Source organism: Durio zibethinus, chromosome 5 (assembly GCF_047325235.1).
Source record: "Durio zibethinus cultivar Kanyao isolate XHJ-2024 chromosome 5, ASM4732523v1, whole genome shotgun sequence".
Taxonomy (NCBI): domain Eukaryota; kingdom Viridiplantae; phylum Streptophyta; class Magnoliopsida; order Malvales; family Malvaceae; genus Durio; species Durio zibethinus.
Genome location: NC_143166.1, coordinates 21417452 through 21434107, shown reverse-complemented (window position 1 = coordinate 21434107; position 16656 = coordinate 21417452). Strand labels below are relative to the sequence as shown.

At 40.7% G+C, this 16656-nt stretch overlaps 1 protein-coding gene, 1 non-coding gene and 3 pseudogenes across 2 annotated transcripts; 3 read left to right on the top strand and 2 right to left on the bottom strand.

Annotated features, from left to right (window-relative positions):
* The first annotated feature begins 600 nt into the window (after positions 1-600).
* On the top strand, positions 601-2410 carry LOC149518790 (18S ribosomal RNA; annotated as a pseudogene).
* A 291-nt stretch (positions 2411-2701) lies between these two features.
* Positions 2702-2856, top strand: LOC149518789 (5.8S ribosomal RNA; annotated as a pseudogene).
* A 219-nt stretch (positions 2857-3075) lies between these two features.
* On the top strand, positions 3076-4934 carry LOC149518788 (25S ribosomal RNA; annotated as a pseudogene).
* Positions 4935-5994: 1060 nt separating this feature from the next.
* Positions 5995-9242, bottom strand: LOC149518787 (25S ribosomal RNA). Its single transcript, XR_016342525.1, has one exon. It is a non-coding gene; the product is annotated as a 25S ribosomal RNA (ribosomal RNA).
* A 3934-nt stretch (positions 9243-13176) lies between these two features.
* On the bottom strand, positions 13177-13737 carry LOC149518786 (uncharacterized). Its single transcript, XM_089760392.1, has 2 exons — positions 13706-13737; positions 13177-13624 (listed from the first exon to the last, which is right to left on the bottom strand). The coding sequence occupies exons 1-2, from the start codon at positions 13735-13737 to the stop codon at positions 13177-13179; spliced, it is 480 nt and encodes a 159-aa protein (XP_089616518.1).
* Between the last annotated feature and the right edge of the window lie 2919 nt (positions 13738-16656).

The window sequence follows — 16656 nt, the reverse complement described above, 5'->3', positions numbered from 1 at the left end:
TACTTATTAATTTTTGAACTATTATTAAATTACTATTATTAAAATAATATTTTAAAAATTAATAAGAGATTTAAAAAATAAATTTATTTTTCGAATCAGTTCAAATAGTTAAAACTATTAGAATAATTATCTATTTGAACAATTGTTTTATAACAAAACAAAAGGTTACAATGATTTGAAATAGATAATTATTCAAATCGTCATGACTATTTGAACTTGTTTATAAAACATATTTATTTTTAAAATCTTTTACTTATTAATTGTTGAAATATTAATAAATTAATATTATTTTAATCCAAATAAGCTTATATAAATAGAAAACAATTGTTTTGTGACAAAATAAAGAGTCATAGCAATTTGAAATAAATAATTGTTCAAATCATGATAAAGATTTGAACTTGTTCAGAGAACAGATTTATTTTTTAAATCTTTTACTAATTAATTGTCTTTATATTAATAAACAATTTCAAATGCATGGGCTTGCCGTACGATTGTCGACCCATAGTTGGGCCCTATGGCCCCCAAGGGCATGTGTTATGGGTACAGCCCCTGCATTGAGGCCCATACGATGCCAACATCCCAAAAGAGTCGAAGGAATGCTACTTGGTTGGTCCTGCCAGTAGTCATATGCTTGTCTCAAAGATTAAACCATGCACGTGTAAGTATGAACTAATTTAAACTGTGAAACTGCGAATGGTTTATTAAATCGGTTATAATTTGTTTGATGGTATCTACTACTTGGATAATTGTCATAATTCTAGAGCTAATACGTGCAACAAACCCTAACTTCTAGAAGGGATGCATTTATTAGATAAAAGGTCAATACGAGCTTTACCTGTTGCTTTAATGGTTCATGATAACTCGATGGATCACATAAACTTTGTGCTAACAACGTGCCATTCAAATTTTTGCCCTATCAACTTTCGATGGTAGGATAGTAGCCTACTATGGTGGTGATGGGTGATGGAGAATTAAGGTTAGATTCTAGAAAAAAGAGCCTAAGAAATGACTACCACATCCAAGGAAGGCTATAGGCATGCAAATTACCTAATCTTGACTCGGAGAGGTATTGACAATAAATAGCAATATTGAGCTCCATGAGTCTAGTAATTAGAATGAGTACAATCTAAATCCTTTAACGAAGATCCATTAAAGGGCAAGTTTGGTGCCAGTAGCCATGATAATTCTAGCTCTGATCACTTATATTAAGTTGTTGCAGTTAAAAAGCTCGTAGTTGAAACTAGGACTAGGTCATTTAGTCTGCCTCACAGTGAGCATCGATCTATTTATCCCTACTGTTGGTGATGTGCTTCTGGCTTTAACTAGTTGGGTTGTTCCTCTAATGCTGTTATTTTAAAGAAATTAAAGTGCTCAAAGCAAGCTTACACTTTTACACATTAGTATGGGATAACATCATATTATTTCGATCCTATTGTGTTAGCCTTAGGGATCGAAGTAATGACTAACAAAGACAGTCAAGGGCATTATTTGTATTTCATAGTCAGAGGTGAAATTCTTAGATTTATGAAAAATGAACAATTGTAAAAGCATTTGCCAAGGATATTTTCATTAATCAAGAATGAAAGTTAGGGGCTCAATGACAAATAGATACCATCCTAGTCTCCACCATACATGATGCCAATTAGGGATTGAAGGATGTTACTTTTAAGACTCTGTCAATGCCTTATGAGAAATCAGAACTCTATGGGTTTTAGGGGGTTATGGTCACAAGGTTGAAACTTAAAAGAATTGATGGAAGGGTACCACCAAGAGTAGAGCCTACGGCTAAATTTGACTCAACACGAGAAAACTTACTAGGTTGAAACATAGTAAAGATTGATAGACTAAGAGCTCTTTCTTGATGCTATGGGTAGTGGTGCATGGTCGTTCTTAGTTGGTAGAGCAATTTGTCTAATTAATTCCATTAACGAATAAGACTTCAGCCTACTAACTAGCTACGTATAGGTGATCATTCATAGCTAGCTTCTTAGAGGGACTATGGCCACTTAGGCTAAGGAAGTTTAAGGCAATAACAAATTTATGATGCCTTTAGATGTTCTGGGCTACACACGTGCTACACTAACATATTCGATGAGTTTACAGCCTTGGATGACTAGCTCGATAATCTTCGAAATTTCATCATTATAGGGATAAATCATTGCAATTATTAGTCTTTAACGAGGAATTCCTAGTAAGTGCGAGTCATCAGCTCGTGTTGACTACATCCTTACCCTTTGTACACATTACTTGTCACTTTTATCAATTGAATGGTTCGGTGAAGTGTTCAGATTACGATGATGTGGATGGTTCACCACCTGTGACATCGTGAGAAATCCATTGAACCTTATCATTTAGAAGAAGGAAAAGTTGTACCAAGGTTTTCATAGGTGAACCTACAGAAGGATCATTATTGAAACCAACTCAATGAATGACCTGCGAATGTGTTAACAATACACTGAGTGGGTGAGGGTATTTTCGTGCCCTAAGCCTTTTTCGACCTTAGGTGTGCAAGATGATTGTTTAGTTCTACCACCTAGGTAGACAAAATGATTGGCATCATTTCTCGTAGTTGAATAACAAACCTTTTATGTGAATCGCACGAAGGAATCAAAATGAAAAAGAACGTGTGTGCTATTGCCATCCCATTTATGGTACATACGCAGGTAGCACTATGGCTATTTTTTTCATAAAAAACAAAAATAAATTTTGGCAACTGATATATCATCTCTCACATTGATGAAGAACATAGTGAAATATGACGCTTGGTGTGAATGCAGAATCCCATGAACCATTAAGTTTTTGAATGCAAGTTATACCTTAAGCCACCAAGTTGAAGGCACGTTTACCTGGGTGTTATGCATCATTACCCCAACCTCCTGCCCATCAGGTTAGGGGTGAAGATGGCCTCCCATGATCTCATTGATAGTGGTTAGCCCAAAAGCAAGTCCCTAGCAACAATAGCACCATGACCTTTGATGGTAAAGCTCACTTCATGCCTTGTCTCTGGTGACGTAAGTTCATTGTCCATTTGGACCCCATCGAACCCCTCACATGACTTAATCTATGCTTTCATCATGACTCTAGGTTAGGCAGGATTACTTGCTGAGTTTAAGTATATCAATAAGTGGAGGAAGAAAAATCTTACTAGGATTTCCCTAGTAATAGTGAGTGAATTGGAAAGAGCCCAGCTTGAGAATTAGGGGCCTTCGACGTCTGAATTGTAGTTTGAAGAAGCATCCTCAGTGATAGACTGAGCCTAAGTGCTCTGGAAAGGGGCACTAAAGAGGGTGAGAGTCCATTGTGCTTGGACCTTATCGCACTATAAGCTACTATCTGTAAGTCAGGTTTTTTAAGAATACAGCCCTAACCTGGCAGTAAATTTTATCCAAGGCTAAATATGGGTGAAAGACATATAACGAACAAGTTTCACAAGGGAAAGATGAAAAGAAAGTCAAAGAGCACTTTAAATTGTTGAGAGGGAAGCAAATAAGGGTTGAGAATACACCTTGATCAAATGTGAAATGACGAGAGCCGGTCTTTTAATCCGCTTAAGGCATGGATCGACGTGGGTCACGACAGTAGCCCAAGCCTAAGCTTTTGATATGCCCAAGAAGACATCATTGCTATGATTATGGAATGTAGCACACACTATCTTAGCATGCCTTGACACTTACGTGCTCTCGCCATTGGCTTGCGGGCTCTCTATTCAGCCCATCTTTAAATATGAACCTAAGAGTCTAACATGTGTGTGAGTCATTAGGCTAGGAAACCCATAAGGTGTAAGGAAGTTGATTGGCAGGATCCCTTATAGGTGCACTGGTAATCAATTTTGATCTTTTAAGAAGGGTTCGAGTGCGAGTAATGCTTGTTGAGACTAAAAGATGGTGATTTATGCTTGAGCAGAGTGAAGCCAGAGGAAACTTTGGTTGAGGCCCATAGTGATACTGACATGGAAATCATTTGTCAGACTTGGGTATAGAGACAAAGAACTAATCGAACCATCTAGTAGTTGATTCTTTTTGAAGTTTTCGTCAAGTTAGTTAGAGCCCTTAGCAAATGATTAGAGGTATTGAAAGTGCAACACCCTCGACTTATTCTCAAACTTTAAATAGGTAAGATGGCACGGTTGCTTCATTGAGCCTCACTACAAAATCAAGAGCTCTAAGTAAGCCATTTTTGGTATGCAAAACTAGTGATGCAGGATGAACTGAAAGCCAAGTTATGGTGCCCATTTACGTGCTAACCTAGAACCCACAAAGGGTGTTGGTCAATAAAAATAGGAGGATAATGGTCATGGAAGTTGAAATCTACTAAAAAGTGTGTAACAACTCACCTGTCAAATCAACTAGCCCTAAAAATAGATGGCGTTTAAGTGTGTAACCTATACCCAATAGTCAGGGTAAGGGCTATGCCTCAATGAGTAAGAAGGCATGACGGTCACCATAAAACTTGAGGCATGAGCCTAGACAGAGTGGCCATCAATTCAGATTTTGGTGGTAGTAGCAAATATTCAAATAAGAACTTTGAAGGCCAAAAAGAGGAAAGGTTCCATGTGAATAACACTTACACATAGGTTAGTCGATCATAAGAGGCAGGGAAAGCCCATCTGACAGTATGTATTGTGTGAGCTTCAAAAGGAAATTAGGTTAAAATTCTTGAACTGAGACACAATGGCAGACGATAACATTAAGGAGTCTGAAAATGTTAAGGGGGCCTCGGGAAGAGTTATCTTTTCTATTTAAGAACCTACACACCTAAGACACAGCTCAGTCAAAAGTAGGGTCCAATAATAAGAAGAGCATTGCAGGCCATACGATATCTTATCCACCCTCAGTGGCCTTTGAAATTCTAAGGGATCGAATACCATTCGTGTTTGGTTGTACTCATAATTGCATCAAGTTTTATGCGTCGTATCGGGTGACACACACTATCTTAGGCTCATTTCCTTTTACAATTTTGACCTGGTAATAACCTGACCTCAAATCTAGCTTGGTGAACCACCTTGCACCTTCAAGTTGGTCGAACAAGTCTGTAATGAATGGGATAGAAGTATCTTCCTACTCTCTTTGAAGTGCTTGACATGACATTCTCCTTTGGGGTGAAGCTTTTCATACTCTAATGGAGGCCCACTGTCCTCGGTGGTACATCACTTGTACCTATAAAGCTAGCTTTAATACCACTTATAATAGGCCTCTAACCTAAGATTCAGAATCTATACGACCTTAGGTTTGGAATCATCTCTTTTTAGCCTAAGTAAGCCTAATATGCAAGCGTACTGACACTAGAACAACTGGAAAGGTAAAATGCATAAATTTTTAGGTTTGGAATCATCTCTTTTTAGCCTAAGTTAGCCTAATATGCAAGTGTACGGGCACTAGAACAACTGGAAAGGCAAAATGTGCAAGTTTGAGAAAGATAAGAAAATGTTGAAATATGCATGTATATTACTGAAACAAAGTGTTTGATGATGTACAAATGAGGGTGGGGCAACCCTCTATTTATAGTTGAGGCCCTTAACTCTACTTATGGCTAAATCTTAAAATCAAGGGATTACAAGATCTTTTAAAAATCAAGGATTACATAGATTACACAATAATACAGAAGGCTCATTCGATTTTTAGGCTAGATCCTTCTAGAGGCTCTTGCTGATCCTATTTATTTCTGAAAGATTTTGGATCTGTCCTACTCCCCTAGGCCTCTTTGGTGCAATATGGGCATCTTGCAAGCCTAGCTAGCGTTTGAGGCAATGACCTACAACAACCAAGGGTTAGCATGTGTTGATGGAATTTAAGGTAAGTGCCCGCACCAACCAAGGGTGAGCCCTCCCCATAATGAATACTGATGGCATTTGGTTACTCAAACACTCAAGGGAAGGATGTCATCACTAAGTCGAATTGGTCACAATAGAGAACATCGTTCATCCCCAACCCTAGAGGTGTACGGTGTAAAAAATAAAGTGAAAGGACTTCGGTGGGTATGTATGAAGGGAGAGGGACAAATCGAAGTGACAAAAATCTTAGTGGATTATGGTAGCAAAGCCATTTTGCCACTTACAATACCCATTCACATATTTTAGTTGTTTGCAAAGCATTCTACCTGTTGCTCAGTGGGAATTAAGCTCCAAAGAGGCTTGTGCAGTTTGTCCCCTGTGAGGGTTGCACCTACGACACATGCCCTTGAAGGCCATGGCCTTTACTATGGGTCGACAATCGAGTGACGGGCATGTGCATCACTTTTAGCATAGATTCTGACTTAGAGGTGTTCAGTCATAATCCAACACACGGTAGCTTTGTGCCACTGGTTTTTCAACCAAGTGTGATAACCAATTGTACGAATCAATGATTCCTCTTGTACTAGATGAAATTGCTATTAAGACCCTACCATCAGTAAGGTAAAACTAACCTATCTCATAATGATCTAAACCTAGCTGACATTCTCTATTAGTGGGTGAACAATCCAACACTTGGTGAATTCTGCTTCACAATGATAGGAAGAGTTGACATTGAAGGATAAAAAAATAACGTTGCTATGAACGCTTGGCTGCCATTAGCCAATTATCCCTAAGGTAACTTTTTTGACACCTCTACCTTCAAATTTTAAAGGTCTAAAAGATCGATAGGCCACACTTTCATGGTTTGTATTCGTACTGAAAATCAAAATCAAATGAGCTTTTACCTTTTTGTTCTATATGAGATTTCTATTTTTGTTGAGCTCATCTTAGGACACCTATATTATCTTTTAATAGATGTGCCACCCTAGCCAAATTCCCCACCTAACAATGTTTTCACTTGGATCAACCGATCGAAGTTGGCTTTAGGTTAAAAAAAAAGGTCGTGCCCCACCTCTGATTCATGAAATAAGTAAAATAATGTTAAAAGTAGTGGTATTTTATTTTCGCTCGTGGGCTCCCACTTATCCTACACCTCTCAAGTCATTTCACAAAGTTAGACTAGAGTCAAGCTCAATGGAGTCTTCTTTCCCTACTGATTTTGCCAAGCTCATTCCCTTGGTTATGGTTTTACTGGATAGTAGACAAGGATAGTGGGAATCTCGTTAATCCTTTCATGCTCGTCACTAATTAGTTGACGAGGCATTTGGCTACATTAAGAAAGTAATAGTTATTCATGCCATTTACCTGTGCTTGGTTAAATTTTTTCACTTTGACATTCAGAGCACTAGGCAAAAATCACATTGTATGAGCATCCGCAGAGATCGTCGCAATGTTTTGTTTTAATTAAACAATTGAATACACCTTATCTATACCAGTTTTGAATTGGCTATTTGTACCCAAGAAAGGTCCTCGAGGGAGCTATTCCCAGTCCATCCTTCGATCGGGATGTAGTGACCCACTCTCATCATAGGAGTAGCTTGAGTAGTACACCAACAGTCAACGGGTTTGGGATTAGGACCCCTATGTCCAGCTTTTAGAGCCAATCCTTTTCCCAAGGTTACAGATCCATTTTGTCGACTTCCCTTACCTATATTATTACATCGACCAGAGGCTATTCACCTTGAAGACCTGATGCGATTATAAGTATGACTCGACATGGATGGCACTCGATCTTCTGAATTTTCAAGCACCACCAGGGGCACATTAGACACCATGTGACATGTAGTGCTCTTTTGGCTGCTGGACCCTACCTCTTGCTGAACCATTTCAAGGGTAGGTAGGTCATTAAATAGAAAAGATAACTATTCCTAAGGCCCTTACTGATGTCTCTGAACTCTTTAATGTTGCTGTTAGCTGCCATGTCCTGATTCAAAAATTTTAACTCGATTCCCTTTCAAAGCTCACGCCAGATGCACTATCGGATAGGCTTCCTCCATCTCTTAGGATTGACTAACCCATGTGCAAGTGCCATTCACATGGAACCTTTTCCTTCTTTGGCCTTCAAAGTTCTCATTTGAATATTTGCTACTACCACCAAGATTTGCATCGATGGTCACTTCGCCCAGGCTTGTGCCTTGGGTTTTGCAATGACCATCATGCCTCTTACTCATCGAGGTATAACCTTTACCTTAATGGCTGGGTATAGGTCATGCACTTAAGCACCATCAATTTTCAGGGCTAGTTGATTAGGCAGGTGAGTTGTTACACACTTCTTAGCAAATTTTAACTTCCATGACCACTGTCTTGCTGTCTTAATCGACCAACACCTTTTGTGGGTTCTAGGTTATCGTGTAGTTAGGCACTATAACCCGACTTTCGATTCATCTTGCATCACTAGTTTTGCTTACCAAAAATGGCTTACTAGAAGCTCTCGATTCCATGGTGGGGCTCAATGAAGCAGCATCATGTTCTACCTATTTAAAGTTTGAGAATAGTTCAAGGGTATTGTTCCCCTGATACCTCTAATCATTGGCTTTGCCCAATAAAACTCTCTAAAGGCTTAGCTATCCTAAGGGAAACTTAAAAAAAAAACTAGCTACTAGACGATTCGATTAGTATTTTAGCCTTATACCCAAGTCAGATGAACGATTTGCACGTCAGTATCACTACGGGCCTCTACCAGAGTTTCTTTTGGTTTTGCCCCACTTAGGCATAGTTCATTATCTTTCAAGTCTGGGTAGACATGCTTGCACTTGAACCCTTATTAGAAGATCAAGGTCAGTCGATAATGCACCATGAAGGTCCTACCAATCAACTTCTTTATGCTTTATGGGTTTTCTAGCTTATTGACTCACATATATGTCAAACTTTTTGGTTCGTGTTTCAAGACAGGTCAGATGGAGAGCTTGTAGGTTGATGCTAAGAGCACACTGATGCTAGGGCATGACAAGATGGTGTGTGTTGCATTCCATAATCACAGTGATGATGTCTCCATGGGCATATTGAAAACTTAGGCTTAGGCTAATGCCATGGGCCATGTCAATCCACATCTCGAGCAGATTGGTGGACTAACTCTCATTGTTCCACATCTGACTAGGGTGCATTGTTGACCCCTATCCACTTTTCTTTTGACAATTTCAAGCACTCTTTGACTCTTTTTTCAAAATCCTTTTCATTTTTCTCTCATGGTACTTGTTTGCTATTAGTCTCTCACTTAGATTCAGCCTTGGATGAAATTTATCGCATGATTAAGGCTGCATTTCCACACAACCTGACTTGTAGATAGTGCCTTGAGGTAGGATTGGAATACCCTATCTACCTTTCTTTTATGTCTGATATGGGATTAGAGTACCCTGTCTACTTTCTCTTGGAGTGCTTGGCGTGACATTCTCTCTCGCTCAACCTCATGACACTCTTATCACCAAGGTCGCCACCTTGCTTACCCTTTCGAGGTGTTTGGCATGGGTCAATAATCCAAGGCTTGCTTTGATATCACTTGTTATGGGTTGATACTCAACTTTGAGGCTTGTACGGCTCCAAGACTTGGACATGTACTCATCTGACATTCCAAATTAGCCTATCTACCAAGATTCATACCCTTGTGAGGTATTGTCTGCTTTGCTTCCTCTGGCCCCTCTAGCCTCATGATTTTGTCCCACAAAAGGTGCCTTACAAGGAGGAGGTGGTGTGAACCTTTTTATACCATAATGACCCCCTTTTCATGTCTGATATGGGATTGGAGTACCTTGAAGCGCTTGGTGTGACAACTGCACCAAGGGCTAACATGTGCTGATGGTGTTTGAGGTAACTGCCTACACCAAAGGCCATTTTTTATCGATGTTGATTGAGGCATGTGCCCACACCAGTTCTAGATTGTGCTAATGTCAATTGAGGCATGCATGTGACAATAGTAGTTGAGACATGTGCTCATGTCATGAGCTTCAACCTTTGACTCAATATCCATGTGGTTTTAGACTAGGGATGTGTTCCTTAAGTCTAAGTTAGCCTAAAAACCAAGCATGTAGGCAAAAAAACAACTAGAAAGGTAAAATACACAAGTTAGAGAGAACACAGAGAATGTTAGAATAAGTAGTGTATAACTAAAAAATAGTGTGTCTATTGTTGTACAAATGAGGGTGGGGTGACCTTTTATTTATAGTTGAAGCCCCTAAATCTAACTATGGCTACCTACTAAAATAAAAAGATTAACAAGATTCTTAAAAATTAAGGATTACACATTAATACAAAAGGCTCCCATTGATTTTTAGGGTCAACCAAATCCTACTACTGAATGCTGCCAATCTTGGATGCTCATAGAAGTTTTTGGATTAGCCTAACTCCCCTGAGTCCACCTAGGTATGGTGCAGGCATGTTACGATCCTGGTTCTGACTATGTGGGTAGGCCTGCATGCTGTGCGGGTAGTCTAGACTTATCTTTCATGCTTGCTGCTCTAACTTCCATAACTATCCCTAGTGCTCGAAACTTGGCATTTGGTGCTCAAGCTTGTGTGCCTGGTGCACCCACCCAGGGCTTGTCATGGGTAGTTGCCTCGAACTATTGGCACATGTTGGCCTTTGGTGCAGGCACATGCCTCGACCACCATTGGTACCTATGGACTCTAGGTATGGGATATGCCTATTTGAAAAAAGTGTCTTCATTTCAAACACTTTAATATCTACTGCTAGCATATCTATAAAATCTCTAATGCTCTTTAGGGGGTGGTTGTTTAGCCCCCCTCTCCCTCTCAAGGGGATAGTAGGTGTGCATTATGGGCTTATCATCATATACATCCATGACAATGTCCCTCAAGTAAAATACAAGCTGTGCATGCCTTCTAACCATTTTGTCCGATGATTGGTTGCTTTGGTGACTCACAGGCACCCATGGCCTCAATTGATTGTGTGCATGCAAAAAAGGAGAGTTGAGCTTAAGCTCGTGCCTATGGCTGATATTGGCCTAGACCCCAAACCAAGTCCCTGAATCGAGCAATGGCTCCCTAGGGTGGTGCAAACAAAAGTTATAGTTTCAAGCTTGGCTTGGCCGAGTCTCTCAGGTATTTGGTGCTCCTGTGGTCTTTTCTCATCGATAACAAAAATGCCTTGGCCTTGATAAGGCCATGCACATAGCTGATGTTGCCCAAGACCTTAAGAACAAGTCCTTTAATTAGGCAACAACCCCTTGGGGTGGTAACAATAGAGTTTGCATGTGTAGTCTTGACCAGACCAAGCATTGGCGGTGTCATGCCATTATTGCATGTTGGATGGCAAGGGCAATCTCGTGGCCTTTGCTTATGTTTTTCCCTTACCAAGCGGTTATGGCATGGCCTTATATGTCATTTTCTCTGCTTGCTCATCGAGTAATCAATCAGATGGGCTGTGGACTGGTGTGTGTGGATGCTGCCACTTGTACACAATGGGCATATGAGTGGTGCTATGGTTGTGTGTGTTGGTAGGCTCCATGTTCAATACATCAAACTATCAACCTATCATCCATTTCAATCTACCCCCATATGGTCATTGTACCTTGGGGGCACAATTAGGATCTTGTGCTGTATACCTAAATCGATGGAAACCAGATGTCTTGCCATCTTTTATCAATCTTGTGTCATTAGAGGCTATGCATCAAACCTTAATCATGCCCCCCATGGTCCAAGTGTGCCACCCAAACCGTCATGGCTGTATTGGTACACTGATGCTCGATCATGCTCTCAGATGTGAAACATTCTATGGGTGGGGCTCTCAGCCTTTGGTTATTCAATGCTATACATTTCACGTGCTTGATACGCATGACACTTGTGCTCCACGTTGGCTTTCTCTACCATTCAATTGGTGTATTGAGGCCCATACAATGCCAATGTCTCAAAAAAATGCTACCTGGTTAACCTACCAGTAGTCATATGCTTGTCTCAAAGATTAAGCCATGCATGTGTAAGAATAAACTAATTTAGATTATGAAACTATGAATGGCTCATTAAATCAGTTATAGTTTATTTGATGGTATCTATTACTCGGATAACCATAGTAATTCAAGAGCTAATATGTGAAATAAACCCTAACTTCTAGAAGGGATGCACTTATTAGATAAAAGGTCAATGCGGGCTATGCTTATTGGTCTGATGATTCGTGATAACTCGACGGATCACATTACCTTTGTGTCGGTGGCCCATCATTCAAATTTCTCCCTATCAACTTTCAATGGTAGGATAGTGGCCTACTATGGTGGTGATTGATAACAGAGAATTAAGGTTTGATTCCAAAGAAAGAGTCTGAAAAATGGCTACCATATCAAAGAAAGGCAACAGGCACACAAATAACCTAATCTTGACACGATGAGGTAGTGACAATAAATAATAATAGCATGCTCTATGAGTCTGGTAATTAGAATGCGTACAATCTAAATCCCTCATGTGTATTTGAGAGTAGAAAGCTCAATGAGATCGAGTATAGGTACATGGTCTAAGAGGAAAAGATGATAGCAATGGTAGCATTACCTATTAGGGTTAAGGTTCGTGGTTAGAATGAATAATATGGCAACTGGCTACTTTCAGACATAGAAGAAGCTATCCCCAAAGCAAGCTTGTTGGCAAGTTTTTTTACAAAATTTGATTACAGGTTAAAGTACAAGCTAGGGCGGGCAAACACCTTGGCTGATGCCCTAAGCAGAAAAGTGAACTTTGTTGCCATTAGCCAACCAGAGGGGTTTTTAGTGCCACACATCAAGGAAGGGCTCCTGTATGATCCTATAGCCAAGGCTCTTATCGAGCATGCCATGCAAGGTAAGACTAGGCGGTTTCAAGATGGGCTGGACATCCAGGGGTGAGCCACACCTTAGACTTGCTAGAGGATCGGTACTATTAGTCGCACATAAAGGATGATGTGGAGGCCTATGTGAAGACTTGTCTTGTGTGCCAATAGGACAAGGTGGAGCTTAAAGAACCAGGTGGTCTTTTAAAGCCATTGTCGATACCAGAGCGACCATGGGAGAGCATCACTTTGGATTTCATAGTTAGTCTACCCAAGACAAAGAGGTTTGGAAGCATCATGGTAGTGGTGGACAAGTTTTCCAAATATGGGATTTCCATTATAGCAACTAAGGAATACCCAGGCAATGAAGTAGCTCGATTGCTCCTAAAGAATATGGTGAAGTACTAGGGGGTATCGATGACCATTGTCAGTGATTGAGATGGGTAATTCAAGGGGATGTTTTGCACTAAGTTGTTCAAGTTGTTAGGATTAGACTTGACCTTTTCCACTAGCATGCATACATAGACCAATGGGCAGATTAAACGAGTGAATAGATTATTAGAGATTTACCTCAGGTACTATGTGAATGCCATACAAAGGGACTAGCTAAAGCCACTATGTGAGTGCCACACAAAGAGACCACATGGTGGCTTGAGCTTTACCTTGTCGTGTTGACACACAAGACAAGTCCTCACATAGGCCTCCACATCTTCCCTCATGTGTGGCCAATAGTACCAATTTTCTAGCAAAGCCAAAATATGGCTCACCCCTGGGTGTCTAGCCCACATCGACTCATGGCACTCGTGCAAAACTTCCTTGTGAAACTTCCCATGATATGACATAAACAACCTACTACCCTTGGTAAGCAATAAATCATCTTGCACCCAAAATCGTCTAGTCTTACCTTGCTTGGCATGCTCGATTATAGCTGTGGTTGTAGGATCATGCATGAGCCCTTCCTTGATGTGTGGCACTAAAAACCCCTCTGGTTGGCTAATGGTAGCTAGGCTTGCCTTCTTGCTCAATGCATCAACCACTAGGTTTGCCCACCTAGGTTTGTACTCTAACTTGTAATCAAATTCTATAAGAAAATACTGCCATCTCGCTTGTTTGAGGGATAGCTTTTTTTACTTCTGAAAGTAGCTAGTCATCACATTATCCATCTTAACCATGAAGCTCGACCCCAATAGGTAATGGCACTATGTGCATAAGCAGTGCACCATTGCTATCATCTCTTTCTCTTGGATTGTGTACCTACCCTCAGTCTTATTGAGCTTTTAGCTCTCAAATGCAATTGGATGATCCTTATGCAACAATACGCCCCCTATTGCATAGTTTGATGCATCTTTATGCACCTCATACTGCTTGGTATGGTTTGGCAAGGCCAAGATTGGCTCTTCGATCATAGCAAGCTTCAACTAATTAAAGGCTTCCTAGCACCTTATGTTCCATTCCCATGCTCTCCTCTTTTTGAGCAACTCAGTTAATAGCGTGGCTATGGCTAAGTGGCCTTTGATGCAGTGCCTTTAGTAGTTAACTAGCCCAAGGAATGTCCTCAACTTAGTGACCTTGGCTAGTAGTTCCTACTTTAGGATGGCATGCACCACGTCCTCATCCATGCATATCTTGCCACATCCCACTATGTGGCCTAAGAATGGGATCTTTTACTAGGCAAATAAGCACTTTTTCCTATTAACGTATAGTTTGTTCACCCATAACACCTCAAACACTTGTTTCAAGTGATTTACATGGCCCTCCAATGTTTGGCTATACACCACAATATCATCAAGATAGACCATAACAAAACAATCAATGAATGATTAAAGTACCTTGTTCATTAGAGTGCAAAATATGGCTAGAGCATTGGTGAGTTCAAATGGCATGATCAAGAACTTATATGAACCATAGCGGCTGACACATGCTATCTTGGCCTCATCTCTCTTCGTGATCCTAACCTAGTAGTAACTCGACCTCAAATCCAACTTGGAAAACCACCTTGCACTTTCAAGTTGATCGAACAAGTTCGCAATGAGTGGGATAGGATACTTGTTCTTCATGGTCAGCTTGTTTAATGCCTGGTAGTCTATACATAACTGTAGTGACCCATCATGCTTACGTTGGAACAACACTGGAACACCATATAGGGCCTTGGATGGCCTGATGTACCTTATATCAATCAACTCCCTGAGCTGCTTCCTTAACTCCTTTAATTTTAGGGGAGACATTTGGTAAGAGGCCTTAGCTAATGGCTTGGCTTTGGACACCAGCTCAATCCTATGGTCCATCTCTCTCTTAGGTGGCAGCCTACTTGGCAACTTTGTGGGCATCACATCTCTAAAGGCCTCTAGCACTTTTAGCACCTCCAAAAGTGTGTTGGACCTTGCCTTCCTTGGTTCATCATACTTGAGGGTAGCTAAGAAGGTGTTTTCATCCTTACTTACCACTTTGGCAAACTGTATGGCCAATAGCACCTTGGACTCAAGCCCTGCTTTGTGCCTCAATGGTATAAGCCATTGGCACTGTGCATCTAAAATGCATAAATAATTGGCAAAAGGCTCAAGAAGGGCCTTAATCCAAACAAGAAAATCTAACCCAATCATAAACTCACAGTCCTCTAAAGGTATTACCTCAACGGTCTCGTTGCCCTTCCAATCTTTGAGTTGTAGCTCTACCCCTCAAGCTAGTCCAATGGTTGGAACCTTCTTAGTGTTTACTGTCTTGATGGTACCAGCCTTCTTCTACCCTTTCAAGCCTAGTTTATGGGTTCTTTCACCTCAAATAAATAAGTGTAAGGCCCTTGTGTCCACCAAGGCTTTCATTTTCTTGCCTGTAACTAGCAGATCCACCAACATCTACCTCTTTGGCTTGTGGCTTGCCTTACCTTAGATAGCACTAAACACTATTGACCCAAGCTTTACTGTCCTCATCTTTGGCTCCTCATCCAATCTTTGCCTATGGTACTAGCTTGCCCCTCTTTAGGCAATTGCATGCTATGTATCTTTAACCACATAGGTGGCATGAGATTGGCTCACGCTCTCCCTTTGCCTTCCACTTCCCTATTGGTGGCTTTCTTTGGCCATCTTTGTCTGAATGGTCTTGATCCCTATCCTTGGACTATCAGTCATGGCCCTTTCCCTTGGACTATCTCTCTTAGTCCCTCTTATCCTTGCTCTTTCATTGGGGCTTGGAAGACTCGAACTTGTTTTATGGTATGAACTCCATCAAGGACTCAACAGTAGTCATGGCTTTAGCCTAGTTATGAACTCCCCTCCGTTGTAGCTTATGCTTTACCCATGGCTTTAGCCTATCCATGAAGGCAAATAGACCCTTTGTCTCACTCAAACATGAGATTTAAAGCATCAGTTTAGAGAATTTTTAGATGTACTCTCTCATGTCTTCTTACTGGTTAAGCCAACATAACTTTGCCTATGCCTCATCATTGGCATACTCTGGGTAAAACTATTGCTTAAACTCATTTTAAAACTCCTATTAGGTCATAATCATGGCACCCTTATATTGGATATCATCACACTTATGCCTTCACCATAATAAGGCAACATTAGTAAGATTCATTGAAGTGGTGCTTACCTTGGTAGCATCATCTTGCATGCCCGTGGCTTGGAAGTATTGCTCCAACCCCCATAGGTAGTTATCTACTTCCTTTGCCACCCTTATCCCCCTAAACTTTTTGGGCTTGTGAATCTCCACATAGGTCTTAGACACTCCAGCAAACATGCCATTCCCAATGGTAGTCTTACAAGTAACGAGCTCTCCCTGAGCTGCTCCATCTCTTTGTGTATGGCCTCCATCCCATCGCACATGGTCTTCTTCTAGGCCTTCAAGACTTCATTCCTTTGGGTGACCATGTTGAGACCTTCATTAAGAGCAGCTTACAACTCACCTTTGAGTTTGTCATTCATGGAGTCTAGCGCTTCAACGTGAGTTTCCACGTCATTAAGCTTTTTCTTCATATTGCCCACGGTCACCTTGATCTGGATAGCCTCCCATCCATGGTAGACCAGATGTCTCTCAAACTAGCTTTTTTCCCCTTCATGGCCTTGCTTTTGGGCCTTTGGCTATTG

Bases quoted from the DNA above. Each gene is read 5' to 3' on its own strand.
- LOC149518786 (XM_089760392.1), bottom strand. From the start codon at position 13,737: ATGGATAATGTGATGACTAGCTACTTTCAGAA. The intron at 13,625-13,705 runs GTAAAAAAAGCT...GTACAAACCTAG, and splicing joins ATGACTAGCTACTTTCAGAA to GTGGGCAAACCTAGTGGTTG.